Here is a 20,173-nt window from a genome sequence, read left to right as displayed (position 1 = left end):
TGCTGCCTTCGGGGCCTGAGGCTGAGAGACCAGGCAATGTGAGTGGTGGGGGACATCATGACGTGTTATGAGGAAGGTGAGGTCCCAGAGAGGCAAATATCAACACCGTCCCCCCATTAAGTTTGATTCAGCAACAGAGAAGAGAGGTGGACATCACGAGAATACCAGAGCCTACAAACTCTGTGCGAACTGGCTTCTTTATGTCAGATTTGGGATACGGCTTAGACCGTTCCACTTGTGTTCTTGATGTTAGGAGGTCAATAAGCACCAGGATTTTTGAGCCAGGCTGGCCTCTGTCTTTTTGTCTGTTACGCTGAGCCCCCGAGGTACAGAGAGAGGCTCATGGTCAGGGGTCCTTCTCTGCTCTGCCCTGACGGGGTACACTGAAGGTTCACTAGCATCCTGTGTTTGTCTCTCTTCCCACCTGCATGATCTTCCCGGTGATAGAGACAAGTTTCAAAGTTTTCATTTTCCTCGTATCTGCCAATGCCAGGCCAGTGGAGGACCCAAGTGCTACCCACGGAGACACCCAAGATGTTAAGAACACCAGGGTCCAACTGGGGATGTTTCACTCCTGACCTTAACATATGGACAGCCCCTCAAAGAGATAAGGTTAATGACTTCTTGAGTTGGGCAAAGGTTGAGCTGTCACATTCCTTCCTCCTGTCTCTCTGGTTAATGCCCCATCTGTCACGAGACATGGGCAATTTGGGTGATTGTACAGGGCTGAAAAGGTCGGAGTGGGAGGAGGAGGAGGACTGTAAAACATTTCCATGGAAGTTCTGTGATACTATTGTTGACCTCTTACAGCTCATGATGACTGCGAAGGTCAGCTTGGCCCCTCTTCTGCACGTGATCCTAAGAGATTCAGCTTCTGCAGCAATTTAGGTAGCCTCAGCCATGCAAAGGAGGATGCCTTGCAGGAAGTAACTTCAGCAACTAAGCAGTCTTCCTGGGCCAGGGTACTTCCTGTTTCCACCTGACTTTTCCCGGAGTGAGCCCTCCAAAACCAGAACAAGCTTACAACCTCCAGTGGGTCTCCAGTGCCTGCAGGACAAATCCACCAACTCCCTATTCCAGGCCCCAAACAGTCCAAGGGGGTCAGCTCTTCCTGCCCCTCCCTGCCATGTCCCCAAAGCACCTTGATCTCTCATGACTGGAACACTGCATTTTAGCGCACTGGTCTGCGTTGTGTCTTTCCCCCTTACTGAAGTCTTATTGAGATAAGAATTATAGGTGCTCAGAAAAAAAGCCTTCTTGGCCCTTCACATCCCCTCCCTCTCTAGGTTCCTATTTCTCACAAATCTTTGCTGACCAACTGTCCATTCATGTTTGTGATATTTATTCATACAGATGCCTTCAATGTTTAAAAAAGGGAAAGAAGCTAATAAAGTTAAGTGGAATCCACCACCCCATGCCCCCCGCACCAAATCCTTCAAAAACCAGCAGCACGTGTCTTTGTTAGGTCTGAATTCCCACAAATTGGGAAATTTTCTCCTGGAAATGGCCAGTCTCTGGGGTAAGCGAGGAGGGTCTCAGGTAGCTTTCTCCCCAACAGGGCAGAGCGTGTGCAGATACCCGGCGTTCACCCCCTGTGTTCATTTGAAACATGCTTGCCAACCATCGCTCAGGGTCCGCTTATTTTATGTCCTGGGTAGTCTCGGATGAGATACCAGGCACATTAAGAGAAGTCACAGAGTGAAGGCAACATCCTGCAAAACAGTTTCTCGAGTCTGTAAAACCACACTCGCGCATGTGTGTGCGATGTTATCACTGATCCTTTATTTAAGGAGACAGCATCAGTGAGGATGGTTCTTCCCAAGGCTTGTTGAGAGTCCAAATATACAGACTGTAAACAATATCCCTACATTGGTACCTGAGGTTCAGTTCATATATTAACACACTCGGTTTCTAATGCTATGAAATCAGAGCGATGATGCTTTCTCCACGTTTCGGTCACTGTGTGTTCTCAAAGAGCCTGTGTTCACACGTACCTGCTGTTTGTTCTCTTTGGAATACGGCAACATGGTGGAAACGTGAAACATGATCTCATGCCCTTGGTACACGGTATAAACTGAATGTATCCCTGTGGTGTCATCTGTAAGATACAAACATGCATTTAGGAGGCACAGAGAATTCCGAGACCCTGAGGAAATAGTCTTTATTTGCAGGCTAGGGGAATACAGCATACAGTTAGTACATTCCCAAAGACCATTCTGGATTATCCATGAGCGGCAGCAACAGTAGGGCTTACTCTCCAGCTGATACAAGGCTCCTGCCCACGTGGAGAGCCCTCTTCCTCCCCGCTCTAAGCTCACTTGCTGTCTGATTCACGTAGAAGGTTGGGCTAAAAAGGAGAATGTGCTATAATTCCTTGCCTTCCAGTTACTCCTGGGGTACAGGACAAAATTAACACAAGACGACATACAAATAATTATCATGTCCATAAAACAAAGCAAGTAGGCTCACTGGCAGATGGTATGGCGGCTGAAAGCACTGGCTCTGGAGTGAGGCAGACCTGGGTTCAAGTTCTCAGCTATGTTCCTTTTGACGAGTCACCTCATCTTTCTTGGAGCCTCAGTTTCTCAATTTGAAAATGGGGGTGAAATTAGTATCTAACTCCCAGGGATGTGTACAAGATTCCACTTGTAAAGTGCTTGGCAGGGTGCCTGGCCATAGCCAGGGTCAGCGGACGGTGGTTGTGACCGTGACAGAGAGGCTGAGTATTGGCGATGGGGTTGGTGACCTCGTAAGCCCTGCAGGTTCACCACGTGCTCATGCACCTTGCTGGACCGTTCCCCACACTTTGGCCAGCAAGTTCGGCTCCAAGGTGCAATCTCATCCCACCACGCCTCTACTTAAAATCTGTTCGTGACATCCAATTCCATTTACCATAAAATCCAAAATTATTCATGTGATCTCAAACTCTGTGGGACTGCCCCCTCCTCTTCTCCAGTCCCTCTGCCATAAAGATGTTCTCTTAGTTTCTAGAACATATCAGGCTCTTTCCTGACTCAGGGACTTCACAAATATTCTTTCGCTTAGAATTCTCTTCTCCTCTCAGGACTCAAATTACTGCTCATCATTCCCTTGGGGAAGCCTTCTCTCATCCCCCAGATTAGACAAAATGCTCCCATGGCACTCTGTACTTTTTCTTCTTTGTTCCTCCAAGTACTTTACTAAGGTATTTCGTAATTATCTGTGTAATGTCTGTGTTATCCCCTGGACTATAAGCTCCTAGAAAGGCAGGGACCATGGTGGCTTATCCATTGCTACATCCCTGGAGCCTCTCACAGCCCTGGAACACAGAGGTGCGCAACAGTAAGTATTCATGGGCAGACCATGGTCTGCCACACCGAGGGACTGGGAGGGCTGACTTGGTCTTGCAAAACTCAATGGAGCCCCCAAATGTGTCCAGCCACCCTGTGTCAGACTGGGTGTGAAGCCCTTCTTATCCCTCCCAGTCCACCCCTTCCCCCAACCTGGGTATAAGTCCAAATACAGATCAGGCTGGCTGCTAGAAATTATACAAATGACAACAGAAGAGATCAGGAGGTGAACTTACTTTTGGTGTCCAGACCGCCGCGGTAGCCTGTCCAGCCCTTTAGGGTGATTTTGTCACCCAGAAGATTTAAAAATTTTTGAAAAGCATCACTTCCAATTTCTGTAGGAAGAGGTAAAGTGTGAAGAAAATACAGAATCCACACGTCTTCATTTTCTAACTACGCACTGAAATCCCTTGAACATGAACGAGGCTCTACAGATGGGTGCAGCAGACGAACACAACAGAGAGGTCACACTTCCTTCCCGGAGACCACGCAGGAGATTCCACAATTCCCAGGATTCCAAGGAAAGGACAACCACGAATCAGACTGACCCACCTTCCTGCTGCCACACCGAGATCATGAGGGTTTAGTATTGCAGAATGAAAACACTGTTACTGCTTCTACTAATAATGAATAGGTATCTAATATGAAAGGTGCTGAAGAACAGGAAAATGGCACCATTTTATCATTCTCCCAACCATAAAAATCAGAGAAAGACCTTCCTCTGCTACTGGGACTATGATATAGAACCAAATTCTTCATATCCCATATCATTTTCTGGTTAGACTCCCTCTCGGGCGCCAGTGCCTGGTGCAAGTTTGGTGACCAGTAAATATTTGTCAACCGAATGAAACTGGGCAACACCTGCCCTACAAAGTTTACTCGGAAATTTACCCTAAAATTTCACAAAACAACTGGCTTTTTCTTTGTATTAAGGACTCCAACTCAACAGGTAAGTTCAGTTTGGACTGTCAAAACCACAACAAGGCAGAACAGGGTCTCAGCACAAATTAGGGGACACTTACCGTTGCTGAGCATCTCATCATCCGTGAGCTGCCCGTCTTTGGCAAAGAGAACCCCAAACTTGAAATTCACAGAGCCCTTATGAGAAGACAACAAAAGGTGTTGAATGTAAACTTTATCATCAGAACATATACAGTTACGAGATGTGCTATTCATTACTTAGGAAAACTTCAGGGACCAGGATGGATACTCGAGGCATTACTTATTCTCCTTCATCTCAACTCTGACCAAATTAACCAATATTAAATTAATATTCCTTTATTTCTATAGGTTTAACCAATATTAAATTAATATTCCTTTATTTCTATAGGTTTTGATAGCTTACGGTTGAAACTCTGTTTTTATGTGAGTTAATTCATTTGTAACTTCATTACTAATGGCTTCTGTAGGACGCCAGGTCCATTCTCTGGCAAACCACTGCTCAAAGAGCCAGCAGGAGCTCATGGGCCTGGTGCCATGTTCTGATCAGCTAACACAGGGGAGAGTTCAGTGTAATTCAAAACTGAACACAACAATCTTAGGCTGATATCCTATGGGCTCTTAGGTATAGAAACGGAAAATGTAGGCAATTTGTTCTAAAAGCTCATTTCCCCCAATTCTTAAAGATATTGAATCTCAAGAAGTCACAAAACAGATGTGTGGGGGAGGGGAAAGGAAATCAAGAAGTAGCTAGTACAAATGTGCAGTCTACTACCCTCGACTTTAAAGCCTGGATTGAAATCTGATCCTGTGGGAATAATAAATACCAAATGCAAGATGATAGGTTCTATAGGAAGAGAGAGGAAAGAGATCAGATAGTTCAACGGTACTTCCAATATTTTTTTCCTTAAGCTGGATAACCGGTTTATAGGTCTTCGTAATATTATTCTCTTTTTTGTGTGTGCATCTGAAGTATTTCATAATAAAATAAAATCCGAGGTTGAAGAGAATCAACTTTTGCAAGGCCATTTGATGCAGTACTAGATGGGGGAATTCTTGGTGGTCAAGGAAGGGGTAGGCTAGGAACAAAGGTGTTTAAAGCGTTGGCCATTGCGTCATAGGTGGGGGGGGGTCAAGGCAGAATGCTGGGATTCAGGACAGCTGGATCTGGGAGAATTAAGACTCTGAAAATCCAGGGGTCCAAGGCTGTGCTTCTCAGCATTTTTCTGTCCCCAACACCCCTGAAAGACAGATGCAACCCATCAGCGAGAGTGGTTTTCTACTAGAGCGTGGAAGAGGGAGGACAGGCCCAAGCTGAGCCCTCATCTGGAACCCCTCCACAGCAGCCTCTATGGCAGGCTCTTTCCCATCATGCAGGCCTCAGCTCAGAGGCCGGTTTCCAGAGAGGCCTTCCCTGACTGCCCGCAGAAAGCCATCCTCCTCCACTGTGACTCTCTGCCCTAACACTTTGCTTTCTAAGCACTATCCATACTCTGTAATTCTTTTTTTTTTTTTTCAGATTTTATTTATTGATTTGAGAGTGTGTGTGGGGGGGGAGGGAGGGGACAAGCAGATTCCCGCTGAGCATGGAGCAGGACACTGGGCTGGATCCCAGGACCCTGAGATCATGACCTGAGCCAAAACCAAGAGTCAGATGCTTAACCGACTATGCTACCCAGGCGCCCCCATACTCTGTAGTTCTTTTATTCAGTGTGTATATGCGTCTGTCTCTAGCACTAGAACATATACATCCTGTGAAGGAGGGATCAGACACCTCTTAACTTCCCACTAAATCTCCAGTGCCCACCACACAGTGCTGGGTATACTGGAGAGGATTCATAAATATTCACGGAATAATTGTGTGCATAATAACTGACAAAAGAAACAAAACTGGTCAGATACAACTTACTTTTCACAAGCTGCCTCCAAATGATTACCTCTTCCTCACAGACTTGTTTTTGGTAATTTCTTAGAATTTTGCCAGGGATCTCTATCCATTTGATGATTCTAAACTTGCCAACTTTTCTTTCTGTGTTTTGGAAATGATGACAGCAATCACATGTCTCCAAGACTATGGCATATCCCGCATTCTCCAAGGTCCCTTAAAAAGCACCCACAGTAGTGTGGAGTCTGACAGATGATCCTCTCAGGATAATAGCGCAGAGCCTAAGGCAGTGGTTCTCAAACTTGACTGGGCATCAGAATTACTTGGCAGGCTTCTTAAAATAGATTGCTAGGCTCCAATTCCAGAGTTTCCATTCAGCAGTTCTCGGGTAGGGCCCAAGAATTTGTATTTCTTTTTCTTTGTTTTTTTTTAAGTAGGCTCAACAACCAGCATGGAGCCCAACAAAGGGGTTGAACTCACGACCCTGAGATTAAGACCTGAGCTGAGATCAAGAGTTGGACGCTCAACCAACTGAGCGACCCAGGTGCCCCAAGAATTTCTATTTCTGACAAGTTCCCAGGTGATGCTGATGCTGCTAGTCCAGGGACCCCACTTGGAGAACCACTGGACTAGAGGAACAGACCAGCAGACTGCCAGGAGGCACAGCATCAGGTCCAGCTGAGCTGACTGCTAGCAAGCCAAGGGCAGAAAGACTCGGTCAATGACCAGGGTCATGAGCCAGGATCCAGCAGCCTGTTAGAACCAGAAGGGGCCCCACGGCCCACTGAGTCCACGTTTTCATCTTACAGACAGGACACATGAAGACCAGGGAAGGCTAACCTGCCCACAGCTGGCACTAAGCGGAGGGCAGAATGGGAGCTGGAAGTCGGGTCTCTGGACTTCTGACCCAGTGCTCTTCCCAACCCCACAGTGTGGTCTTCTCAGTGCGGTATTGGGTTGAGGGAAGTGGAGAGCTACATGCAGAAATGGGGCCCACGGCCACCTGATCACAGGGCAAAGCTTTCAAGAGTTTTTATGGCTCTGTCACTGGCACCTTGCTGTCAGTACCCTGGCTGAGGACACCCCTCCTCCACCCCCGCTTCAGGTGGAGACTCCAGAAAGCCCAGTGTTGCAAGGCCTAACAAAGTACCTGAAATCACCGACAGGGTCTCTAGCTAATTTTGTTTCTAGGGCTTCCCAATGATGTCACTGATTAACTCAGAGTTTTTGCCTATCTCCAGAAATCAAGGTATTACTGAATGTAGTGGATTGTATTGTTGACAGAGACAGTTTTTGGGAGGGAATAGTTTGATTTGGGGCTACCCGACCACCACGGATCATATTTTAATAAACCATTTAACCTAACATCATTAGTGCTTCATGAGGCTGGCTGCTCCTTCCAGCACTAGATCTGGGGGTTGGGCGGGGGGAGCTTGCAAGGTCCTAAGACCAGATCTGGGGGAGGGAGGTGACTGGTAGGGGGAATCCATGCAAACTGGTTTTCTCAGGACTTACATCCTGCCCAGACACTCATCATAGAGATAAGGTCATTTTGTAATTCCTGCTTATATGGGACTTTTGATTTTTAAGTCCTAAATGGTCTGAGACAAAAGTCAACATGATTATAAACCAAAGTGCAGTCATATCCTTGGGAATTAATAGGAAGCTAAGAATTACATTTCTTTTGAAGAAAGTGAAGTATGTGGGGACACTAAGTTCCAGTAATTCCAGAAAGACCAAGAAATGATGGCCTGATTCGAAACTGAACACCCTGGGTTCCTCATTACTCTTGTTTAGGCAGTGCCTCGATATTTTTCTGATTTACATGTTCCTACGCTTCTCTCACTGTCTCCGTGCACGTTGCGGCCTGGGGCGCATGCTCTCTCCTGCGGGGCATCTCCATGCTGTGGACACACAACACTTGGGTTTCAGGACACTGACCACACTTTACCAAATCGTCAACCCTTCAGGGACATCACTAGTGTTGTTTATTAATTTTTTTCCCTGCTCATCTTTGCAGCTGATAGTTTATCACTATAATTGGGTGGAATAGGATCAATGCTCTGAGCTGAGAAGCTGGCAGAAGTGCCTTGGCCACATCCTCAGGGAAGCTCTGAGAGATGACCACCGCTCACACCTCAAATGCATTGTAATGAGTGCTCTTTTTTTTTTTAAGATTTTATTTATTTATTTAATTTTAGAGAGAGAGAAAACGAGTGGAGTGGGGTAGGGGAGGAGCAGAGGGAGAGAGAATCTTAAGCAGGCTCTGCATTCAGCATGGAGCCTGATGCGGGGCTCGATCCCAGGACTCTGAGATCATGACCTGAGCTGAAACCAAGAGCTGGACGCTTAACCAACTGAGCCACCCAGGCGCCGCCGTGTGTTTCCGTATTTTTCAAATGTTTGCCAGAAATGTGTCTTACTTTCATTTCTTGCCTTTTACAAACCATACATGGAGTTCATGAATTCTGGCGCCACAAGCGTGATTCATCCATGGATAAGATACAGAGAAAAACAGGGACGTCTGGTTTGCTGGAGCTCTGCGGCAGCCCACCCTACACCCCCAGTGCCTTCCACAGAGTAACGCCTGCCAACAATCTGGGGCGCATTATTTCAGCTCCTTTGCACGTACATTGACGTGTTCGGGAATCAGCTGAGATGTCACTGCCTCAGACAAACCTACTCTGTTCGATGTCAAAAACCTACTCCTTCCCCTGTATCGCCTACCTTGTTTTATTTTCCTCACAGCTCTTGGCGCTCTCCACGTTATCATGTTTAGGTTTGCTCATCTGTGTAGTTTGTCTTACCCCACCAGACTGTAAGCTCCACGAAGGGACCTCGTCTTCCTCATCAATGTGTTCCCAATGCCGCAAACAGCACATGGTACACACACGGAAGGAGCTCAGGAAATATTTGTTGAATCAATGAATGAATGAGCAAATGACTGAATATACATATGTGTTTGTTTATAAAAACAACTGGGACTATACTGTAGGTATTGCCCTGTGAATTGCTGCCCCCGCCCCGTAACTAGTGCGCCGTGGAAAACTTCCCATGCCAGTAAATAAAGGTCCACCCCCTTCTTTTCAAAGGTGTCATTAGTTGTCACAATTCATTCAATCAATACATCATCCACTTATTCAGCCACCAAATACTTACTTGGTGCCCTCTCTCTCCACTGCTCTAGGATCTAGGATACAGCTGGGAACAAACTGAATAAGCTCCCCCTGCTCTTATGCTGCTTATATTCTCGGGAGGGCAACAGATACAGAGCGAGTCAATGAAAACACAAGTGTCAAGAAGAAACACAAAACGGTGCGCAGGGCAGAGGGTGAGAGGCAGGGTGTGCTAGTTTAGATAGAATGGTCAAGGACAGCCTCTCCAAGCAGAGACCCTGATATCAAGGAAAGGGTGCTCGACCCTGAGGACGTCTGGCGAGGAGCATCCTGAGAGGGTGGGAACAGCAGGGTCTTCCTGAGCAGGTGGAGGAATTAGGAAGTCAACATGGTTAGTGTGGGGGAGAGCACCCGAGAGGCAGCACGGCTGCGTCATGCAGGCCCTGGGGGTCCTGGTCAGGATTCGGGGCTCGACTTGGAGTGCGATGGGAAGCCATGACAGCTTGCAACATAGGGGTGACCTGACTTGACATTTAAAAGGACCACTGGGCTGCTACACGAGAAACAGAATAGAGTGGGAGCAGAAAGTTGGCAAATGCATAGTGCAGGTGAGAGATGATGGGTGGTGTCAAGGGATGAGAGCAGTCGTGGTGGAAACCTCGAGAAATTTGAATTAGGGGTATATTTTGAAGAAATCATCACAGGATGTACTGAAGGATTAGGTGTGAGAGAAAGAGAGGTGTTAAGGATTTTTCCAAGTTTGGCCGGAGCAACTGGATGAACGATATGACCATTTACCGAAAGGCATGATATGCAAAAACTATAATTTATCAATTGCCTTTGATAGCATTTTTATTATTTCCCTACGTTAGTTATGTCCTTAGAAAACCCAATACATTTTTTAAAAGTGGGGCAACAAGGGATGGAGATGTGTAAATAAATATGGCATCAGTAAATCGAATGTGCTAATAAAGTACAAACGCCCTCTCTTTGACTTACTGAAAATGAAAACCTCATTACTCACCCTGATTATGAGGCTAAAATCTGAATATTTCCAAGCAGATTTAAGTAGCTTGTTTTTATATCTTTATAGCTAGCTGCATAGGAGGTCCTGAAATCTACCTTGAAAAAAAATGTTGATAAAGTCTTTCAGTGACAGTACGCTCAGTGAGCAAATCCACGTAGAGGTTTGACTAAAAGAAAAGGTCATGGTCGGGGTGAAGGGAGAAGCACATTTACAAACACAGAGGCAGAACATAGCAGGAACATAAAATTTCTCATAAAATTTCTTACCTCTTGTTCTTCAAGAACCAGCAAGTCCTGTCAAACCAAATTTTGAAAGTTATGTCCATGCTGATTTTATTTTGACTTTCTGTGACAAGCTTCCATGTACACCACTCCCCACCCCCATCCCCCAGAAGCACTTAAAATATTCCAGTTTCGTTGTACAGGTTTTTGTAAACTACTTGGTCATCTAGGAAAGTCACATTATGGCACAACTATCTGGAAACAAGGATGATGCATAGCAGCCAGAAGAAATACATAGACACCCAGGTTTCTCTATCTATTTAAAGCTAGCTTCTCACACATTGCTTCTGGGAAGATTTTGGCCAAGAAAAATGTAACTATGGTATAGCAGCCAGAAACAGAATAACATTTTTAAATAGCACCAGCCACCTTCCCGCTTGGTGGAAAGATGCCTTCTTTACCATGCGGTTTATTTTCTGTTTACTTTTTGGATCCGAGACCTTCTCCTTCCTCCTCTCCCCAACCCCTGCGGCTCAGGGCGCCCTCGGGTCTACCTACAGCAGTGAAACCACCACTACGAGGGGCACATACACGTGCCTGCTCACACACCCGGGATGGCGGGAGAGCGCGTGGGCAGCCCCTTGTGAAGGGAAAGAGAGTCAAAACACAGATGTCGGGAAAGTGGAAGGTGTCTTTTGTTTGGTGAAAAACAGGCAGAGAGTTATGATATAAAGAGGCAGAAGGTTGCCATCTCCTGCTTCCTTGTCCTCTTTGATGCCCTGGAGGAGGGAAAGCAGACAGGGAAGCCTGGGCAGACGCGAAGTCCGCTGAGGGCCCACACTCAGCGGCAGGGTGCAGAAAGAAGCATCCCAGGGGCTCTGTGGGGCTTAGGTCCTGCGCCTGGGGGTCTCATCCATGCTCCAAGAAGGAAAGGATTAAGAATATGACAACTTGGGGCGCCTGGGTGGCTCAGTTGGTTAAGCGACTGCCTTCAGCTCAGGTCATGATCCCGGGGTCCTGGGATCAAGTCCTGCATCGGGCTCCCGGCTCAGCGGGGAGCCTGCTTCTCCCTCTGACCCTCTCCCCTCTCATGCTGTTTCTCTCCTGCTCACTCTCTAATAAATAAATAAAAAAAAAAAAGAATATGACAACTTGTACAGATGAGGTAATAAAGACACACTGGTAGTGGCATATTTATAATTCCAAGTCGTTTTACAATTCACTATCACGAGTTAGTTTAAGCATCTCATGGCTTCAAACTGCTTAAAGTTTAACCGAACGCACCCATTTTGGCCTCAGTTCCTTCTGGGGTTGAGTCAGGGTACAAATACTATTTTAAACATTACATGAAAACAGAAGATATGGGAATTCACAACACTCCGTATTTAGCGGTAAGCTGAGAACCGATAACTTTATTTTAAAAGTTAACTATTTTAAAGGCTTGCAAGCAAAGGCTGCTCATGCTCCCATCTATCCTCCTCATACCCTCGGAGTTACTTCCCTGAAAAGCAGACTTAAGCACGACGCTCCTCCACTTAAATACTCCACAGGCTCCCTGCTGCCTGGATGGAATTCCAACCTGCCTCTCTGGCCTCTTCCCTATCACCTGGCCTGGCGTCCCCACCTCCCGGAAGCTCAACTCTGACAAGTGGCTGGCACTAGGTGATGACTGCTGGTAAGTTTCGAGGGGTGAATTTCAAAGCTATATCGCCTGCAACAAGACAAAAGTTTGGCTGACATTTTTCTGATGGCCTTTGACCTAGATTATGACTCTAAACTTTTTCCTCCCAAGGCAGATTATTTTCCCTTAGCAGTAAGTCTTGAGAAAACAGGATGGATTCTGGATACCTTCTATTCTCTACGGTACACTGCACAGTGTTCTATGTGAGTTAGAGCTCAATAAACACATTTTGTGCTTTACTATTTAAAAAAAAATCCAACATTCCACACAATTCCACATCACTCAGTAAAAAGACTGGCTTTTAAGCAAATAAAGTCCTTCTGAACACACACCCTTTCAGTTCATGGATCAAGGACCATAGAGTTCAGGGGTTCTCAGTTGTGGCTGTGCTTCACAATCACTCATGAGACTCCTGAAAAATGCAGATTCCCACCCCCACCTGACAAATCAGAATCTCAGCTGTAAGGTTCTTTATGATGATTGTTTTCAAAGGCCCGCAGGTGGTTCTGATTAGGCTTGGATCCGAGGCTAAGAATCACCGATGCTCTGTCTGTCCTCATCTAACACTGTGATCCAATATATACCATTAGGAGACATAAAATTCTTTTACCTTTTGGATCTCGGGATGAAAAATTTCTCTGGGGCCTTTCTCAAATTTGTCCAGGTTCATGGCACTGAAATAGAAAGGACAGAATGAGCCACAGCGTGGTGGAAACTTAACTTAGAACAAGTCTCTGTGCTTCAGAGAAACTAAATAATATCTCCTAGAAAAATCACAGCTGGATTCCCTATAGGGCCGGGCACACAGGAGATCAATGATCACGCAGGGTGCTCAATGAATGAATACATGAGAGTAACCAAACACTGCATGGTACTTTACTTATATAACTGGCCCTTGATGACACTCATCTAATAAGGGAGGAAGAGATGATCAGGAGCATGTTTCAGGCAGCCCAACTAACCTCCAAGATTCTTTTATTTATTGAAAAAGTGGTTCATTGACATTTATGTAGCAGTTAATGATAAAATGAAATGTAAGTAAGACTACCTGGTGTTTCTTTCTTCCTTTGGCAATTCCTTCGCCACTTAGGGCAAAAGGCCCTCCCCTTCACAGGATGGTTCTTTCACGTTAGAATGTCAACCTCCTTGAGCCTAAGTTCCTCCAGAGGTAAAACATGCAGTTGAAATGCACGATCCCTTAGGCCCCTTTCATCTAGGAGTCCCATATTTGTAAGGTAAACATAATAATAGCTAATATTTATAGAGTATTTATAACGTCGGGCAGCCTGCTAAATGCTTTCCATGGATGACCTCATTTAGTCTCTGTGTGGCAAGCGCTATTTTATCCCCATTAAATTACTTAAAAAATTTTAAAGGTGAGGAACCTGAACTAGGATAACAAAGCTGGTAAGTAGTAGAGCCAAGATTTGAACCCAGACTTACCTGCCTCCATAGTATTCATTTTTTCATTTCCTTTTAAGTTTTCAAGTTCAAGATTATAACAAAGATAACATTTTTTCTTCTATCAGCAGCAACTGTAGAAGTTTTGATCTTCCATGTCTTTAAAAAAATGTTTCTGGCTGAAACGTGCTCTGGCTACATGAGTGGGGGCAGAAGCGGAGGTCCTACTCATATAACTAAATGGAAATCATAACAAAATGAAATGTCTTCAAATATAAAGAAGAAAGGAGCTGGAGTAACTTCTTTTTAGGGAAAAAAAAGTCACAGAAATCTTAAGCCAGAATAATTCTAAGTATTCCTCTCAAAGCCAGTTAAGATTTATACCTCCTTAGAAGCAGCAAGATATTTCTGTGCTCAATAAAGATGTTAACCTCTTCACTGATGCTTTCATAGCTCAGGTTTCAGACTGCTCGGAAGAAAAATCAGAAGGTCGAGAGCAGAAAGGGGAAGGTCTGCAATTTGGAGACCAAATCAAGCTTGAAGAGGAGATCTAAAAATTTTTGCTTCCGAATCTCAGTGCCCCTTTCATCAGCCAGATGCAGTCCCTGACCCATGGAGTCGAGATTGTCACTCTAACGGACGTTCTGCAAGTGTGCGTTGCAGCGGAGACACTGAAAACACCATCTCTTCCCAACACCTAGTTGCAGACAAAAAAGCACCAGGGCTCTGGGATAAGTGTTCATACTCACACAATGTGGGCCTTGGTGGCTAACAGCCCAAGCACGGGGATGATGGGGACCTGGGTTCAAATCCCAGCTCTGTAGTTTCCCAGCTGTGAGATCTTTGTCAAATCCCTTCACTTCTCTGAGGCTCTGATTCCTCCTTGGTGGAGTGTAGGTAATAATGGATCTCCTCTGCGGAGCTGGTTTAAAAATTTACTAAGAGAATGACCACAGAGCCTTCAGCACAGTGCCTGACAAACAGAAGCTACTGTCACTATGATGTAGCCTCTTGGCTGGACTGGATGAAGCAACAGGTACCGCATGAGCGGTGGCATTCCCTAGGGGGATCTGCCACCAGCATGGGAGAGCCAGGAGGGGGATGGAAAGGTGGGGGGCGGGAGCGGCAGCTGAGCGCAGAGCAGCTAGACCGTCTACTCATTTAACTCTCTCTTTGCAAAGAATAAGCACATTCTTCTCTAAGAAGCATTTGCTGACATACGAGTTTCTATTTCAAAGCAGGAAAATGAGAGGAAAAAGATTTCTTGATTTTCTTTATGAGACCGAAGTATTAGCGTGCATGCAAGAGAAAAGGAGCAGGCTACGTAGGCAGTTCGGAGATGCGTAAGAGCGGAGCTTAATTCCCACCACGAGCTGGCGGTGTGACCTTTCCCTCTTGGAGCTTCCACCTCTGCCTCTGCACAGTGGGGTGAGAGCAGTGCCCGTCCCACCGAGGTGCTGTGAAGACGGCAGGGGATACTGCACGTCAGAGGCTTAGCAAGGTGTCTGGGACGTGGGCAAGGCTCCAGAAAGTAGAAAAATAGCATCAGAACGACCACAGAAGAAAAATACTTATAAAGGCTCCTGGTGTTGGGTTCTTCTTCTTGAGTACTCACCTTAAGATGGACTTCACAGAGAGAGTTTTTGTGGGACTGTACGGAAGGCATATTTTCTGGGTACCCTGGAAAGTCAGAACACCGGATCAGTGAGGAGTTTGGCAATTTCCATCTCTCAAGAAGCCTTACCTGGCCGTTTAAAAGACTATATGAACCTGGGCGCCTGGGTGGCTCAGTCGGTTAAGCGACTGCCTTCGGCTCAGGTCATGATCCTGGAGTCTCAGGATCGAGTCCCGCATCGGGCTCCCTGCTCGGCAGGGAGTCTGCTTCTCCCTCTGCCCTCTGCCCTCTTGTGCTCTCTCTCATTCTCTCTCTCTCAAATAAATAAATAAAATCTTAAAAAAAAAAAAAAAAGAATATATGAACCTATATATGAAGAAACACATTCTGTCATGGGAAAAATCTTCCTCAGGCTTGACAGCATCTTCCACCATTCCCCAACCCCAACACTATGGATTTAAGCATTACTCTTCAATGTATGGACTGGGGGGGGGGTCCTTGGTGTTGTAGGTGCAGTGAGTGGATGAGCCATCTGACTGAGATGAGAAAGGGTATGGTCTCTGAGCCAAGAGTCAGATCAGCCTCAAAGATAATGAGAAGAAAGCAGTCTTTGCATGTTCAGTGGGACCTACATGTGAGATCTCCAAGTTGAAGGCTTTCTGAACTAGAAATCATTTAAATCTTTTGAGAGGTTTTCATAACATGTACTTTTATATTTTTCTGTGTTTACTATTTTTTTTTTTTTTTTTTTAAGTAGGCTCCGTAACTAACCAGGGGCTTGAACTCACAACCCTTTGATCAAGGGTCACATGCTCTACCGACGGAGCCAGCCAGGCGCCCCTCTGTGTTTACTATTTAAACTGTTTCTTTCTCTCTAAATGAGTACCCACTGTGACTAACTCATGGAAAGTACTCAGTGGATATTTGTTGTGTGAAAGGGAATGAATGAAGGGTTGCCCGAATGGTTCAGGCCCACGTCCAAACCACCCAGCAGAGATGAGTGCTACTCTCTTTATAATCTCCAGAAAGAGATATAATGCAGATTTATAATCCACAATGGATTTATACTGCACGTTTAGCAAAAGGGATTACAATGTAGTACACATTTAAAACTTTCCAACCTTGACTAATAATAAAATTGGCAGCACAAACTGCTAGAAAAGGCGCAGGGCATTTCTTGTAGGAAATGGGCAAAGAAGGATATAGGGTTTTCCTTGTGTTTTCGAGAGAACACCTGCCAACCCATCTGTCCAAGCCCTGAACACTGGTGTCACAGTAGCAGAGTTCTTCGACCTCGACAAGCCCATGATCTCTTTTGGTAAACTAAACATTCACACCATGCCCCTGGAGAACCAGTAACCTCACCCGCACTCCAGGCTGGGGAGTGCGTCTTTCCAGCTAACCCTCAGAAGTTGCACTAGGGCGCCCGGGTGGCTCAGTTGGGCGAGCAACTGCCTTCGGCTCAGGTCATGATCCTGGAGTCCCAGGATCGAGTCCCGCATCGGGCTCCCTGCTCAGCAGGGGGTCTGCTTCTCCCTCTGACCCTCCCCCCTCTCATGCTCTCTCTCTATCATTCTCTCTCTCAATAAATAAAAATCTTTCAAAAAAAAAAAAAAGAAGTTGCACTAGACAGAGCCCTTCTTATGGGTTCTCTTTAGCCAATGTAGTTTACATTAAAGAGATTTTAAGAAGATTTCCAATATAGGGGAATATTATGATGAAAATAGGCATTTTCAAATTCCACATAACTCACCCATTGAAACCTGAGTTATTTCGGTGGCCTTGTTTTTTTTGCTGGCCCCGGCCTGCCTTACACTGTGGTCACCTGTATGGGATGCCAACCCTTCTAGAAGAGGGTCTTGAATCTGACCTTCTTGCTCAACCCCTACCTTGGCTACCTTTTCTTCTCACCGAGCACAACAAATGCAGTTTTAGAGAAGCCAAGGGCGGCCTGAAGGGGGAATATATGGAATAGGAGAGGATCCAGCCCCTGCCTGGCTGATGGTAACATCTTCATAAGCTGCCTACACGGATGCGAAACCCCAGGCTCAGGGGATTGTGGATTTGTAATCTTCTTCACCGCATGCTGGCAAAGCTCTTCTTCCCCATCTTCTCCCTTTTGTAGCTTTGCAGAGTTGCCCTCTAACAAAAAACACCTTTCGGTTCTGTTTTCTAGTGGGATCAACAGAGGCATGGTCAGAGCCAAGTACACATACGTATCCGGAAACACCAAGTGATCACTGCAAGGATGTGCAAGTGCGCGTCGGACATTACCCCCTTACGTGGCAGCTGTGTGTGTGCGCGCGAGCGTGTGTGTGTGTGAGCGTGGACCAGTGTCTTTAAGGCCCTTGCAGTGATTATCCCTGAGTAGCTGGACTTTGAGCCTCTTCTTTTTTCTTTTTTAAAAGGATTTTATTTACTTACTTGACAGAGAGAGACAGTGAGAGAGGGAACACAAGCAGGAGGAGTGGGAGAGGGAGAAGCAGGCTTCCTGCCGAGCAGGGAGCCTGATGTGGGACTCGATCCCAGGACCCTGGGATCACGACCTGAGCCGAAGGCAGATGCTTAACCGACGGAGCCACACAGGTGCCCCGAGCCTCTTCTTTTTACTAAGGGCATTGTCTGGATGGAATTTGTACAGTAAGTATGAGGGGTTTTTTTTTGTGTTTTTTTTTAAGTCTTGTCTTTGTGTTTAGAAGAAACACAGCACAGATAGACAAGACTGTTTAGGTCAGGGCTCACACATGTAGCTGTGTGTCTGTTTTAGAATGGAATGGGAGCTCATGGCGGAGGCATACGCTTCTTTGGATTTCCCGCAGCCTTGAGCACTAGTTCTGGGCCCAAAGGGGCTTCACGACGGACCCCTCCTGCCAAGCTCTGCTTTGATTTCTTCAGTCCCTCCCAGCCCTTCAGCACTTGTAGCTGGTGGCCAACGCCCACCCTGCCCCGGCACACACAGCAGGCTCCGGAGCGGAGGCTCTGGGGAAGGCACCGCACTTCTCAACAGAGTGGGGCTGACTCATCAGGCCAGCCCCACTGCCTTCACGGGGTCCTGCGGGTCAAATGACTCTTCCTTGACTTCTCCTGGCGCCAGGAGTCCCCGAGCTCCTCATTTGTCTTGTCTTCCTTGTTCCTTCTTTCTGGAATGCTCCCTGCCTGCCCCCTTCCCCTACTCTGTTTTTAGTTTGTTTGTTTTTAAGATTTTATTTATTTATTTGAGAGAGAGAGAGAAAGCACAAGCAAGGGGAGGGACAGAGGGAGAGGGAGAATCAGACTCCCCACTGGGCCGGGAGCCTGACACGGGGCTCAGTCCCAGGACCCTGGGATCATGACCTGAGCTGAAGGCAGACACTTTACTGCCTGAGCCACCCAGGTGCCCGTCTCTTACTCTTAATGTGGTTAGTTCCTTTTCCTCCTGCAGGTCTCTTTAAATGTCACCTCCTTGAAAAACTTTTCCTGCACTATCTGATCTGAAGTTGGTCTCCCATATCATTCTGCCTTTGTTTCCTTCAAAGTGTTTATCTCAATTTATAATGTAACAGAGACAACATCTTTAGAAATTAAAATAAGCAAAATTCCCTCCTGTATCTGCCTCACCCTCCTTCCTCTAGTACCTGGCAACCTTCCCAGGTGAGGAGGTGGGGCGGCTGTTACTGCCCAAAGAAAGAAGACAGGACGGGGAGAAAATCCATTCTAGAAAGGTGGCAGAAGTACAGAACTGCCCTTTCTTGTTTTGGTGGAAGAAGTAAGAAGAAAGGTAGGAAAGCTAAGGCGTTAGATGCTGGGGCCCTTGATTCTGCCGTTCAGAGGGCAGGCCTCAAAGAGGGTGAGGGACACTGGAAACATATTAAAATAAGACATGGAGACATCTAAGAACATTTGGATTAGGGGCTCACTTCCCAGGCACGGCCTTCTGTAGGAATCTTGAAGTCCAGGTAGAACCTGTTTGAACCTGACGAGGGGCAATAACTCAGCAGCTTCAAGCGCGGATGGTCAGCAAGATTAGAAACATAAGCCTAAAGCAATGCTTCTGCCCCTCCCCACCTGCCCCGTGGCTTGCAGGGGATGTGCTGGTGAGAAGGACAGAGCTGAGAGGCTCAGTGACTAGCGAGACCTGGGATCAGGTCCCAGAGGTCACAGTGTGCAATGACTTCACCACAAGGGGCAAATGGCTGGGACCATGGATTTCAGTGACAGGTACTTTCCAGTGAATAAAATCTTAAATCTTTCCAATAAATAAAATCTTAAAAAAAACCCCAACCCAAACAGGCCAGAAAAGAGTCTTCCTGGTGCAGAAGATAAAAGGCTTTAGAAAAGGACACGATCACTTCTCACTGGGTGAATAAAGGGAAAAGACCGTCATGTATGCACCTGAGAACAATGGGCACACAGTCCTTCACCATTATCTTCTAAAACCAGTGCATCAACTTTGCTCCAGGACAGCTCTGATGATGATATGACTGAACCCCATTTCAGTGGCATGGGGAGAGAGGTGAGAGCCAAAACCTTTCTGCAGGAAATCATTCATGAGTAAGAGCTAACTCGGGTTTACATTAGACTTTTATCTTAAACCTGCTTAAAAAGAGAAAAATTTCTGCAACATAACATGGACATTTATATAAACAGAGGCAGCAGAGCACACAGGTTAGGCTGGACTTTGGTGTCATTCATTAATTCATTCAATAAATACTTCTTGAGCTATTTCTATGTGCCAGATACCGGGCTGGGTGAGAACAAAGCAGTTATGTCCCCTACTTTCATGGAGCTCACAGTCTAGGGAGAGAGACAGCATGAGTCAAAGAATTACATACAGAATTAATTACGTACAGCCTTGACAGCTCGGTGTGCAGTCCTGGCTTCTGCCTGGCCTGCCACCTTCTGGCATGTGGCCTCGGCCATGTCATTTAAAGCGCAATAATACCTATTGAGATAATGCATGGGGAAGACTTGGTATAGTAT

At 46.2% G+C, this 20,173-nt stretch overlaps 1 protein-coding gene across 1 annotated transcript in view; it reads right to left on the bottom strand.

The window, feature by feature from the left end:
- Window positions 1-20,173, bottom strand: part of GARNL3 (GTPase activating Rap/RanGAP domain like 3) — a 142,502-nt gene that overhangs the window by 43,805 nt on the left and 78,524 nt on the right. The window contains exons 7-12 of the mRNA XM_045883163.3: window positions 15,215-15,279; window positions 12,809-12,872; window positions 10,563-10,589; window positions 4,352-4,427; window positions 3,566-3,664; window positions 1,995-2,098 (exon numbers count right to left, since the gene is read on the bottom strand). Coding sequence (XP_045739119.3) covers window positions 1,995-2,098; window positions 3,566-3,664; window positions 4,352-4,427; window positions 10,563-10,589; window positions 12,809-12,872; window positions 15,215-15,279 — 435 coding nt within the window. The remainder of the gene's footprint in view (window positions 1-1,994; window positions 2,099-3,565; window positions 3,665-4,351; window positions 4,428-10,562; window positions 10,590-12,808; window positions 12,873-15,214; window positions 15,280-20,173) is intronic.

Source organism: Mirounga angustirostris, unplaced genomic scaffold, assembly GCF_029215605.1.
Source record: "Mirounga angustirostris isolate CCGP_5_RB_7025 unplaced genomic scaffold, mMirAng1.0.hap1 SCAF_15, whole genome shotgun sequence".
In the NCBI taxonomy this organism is placed as follows: Eukaryota; Metazoa; Chordata; class Mammalia; order Carnivora; family Phocidae; genus Mirounga; species Mirounga angustirostris.
Note: the sequence above shows the minus strand (reverse complement) of the source record. Positions and strands in the feature narration are given on the sequence as shown.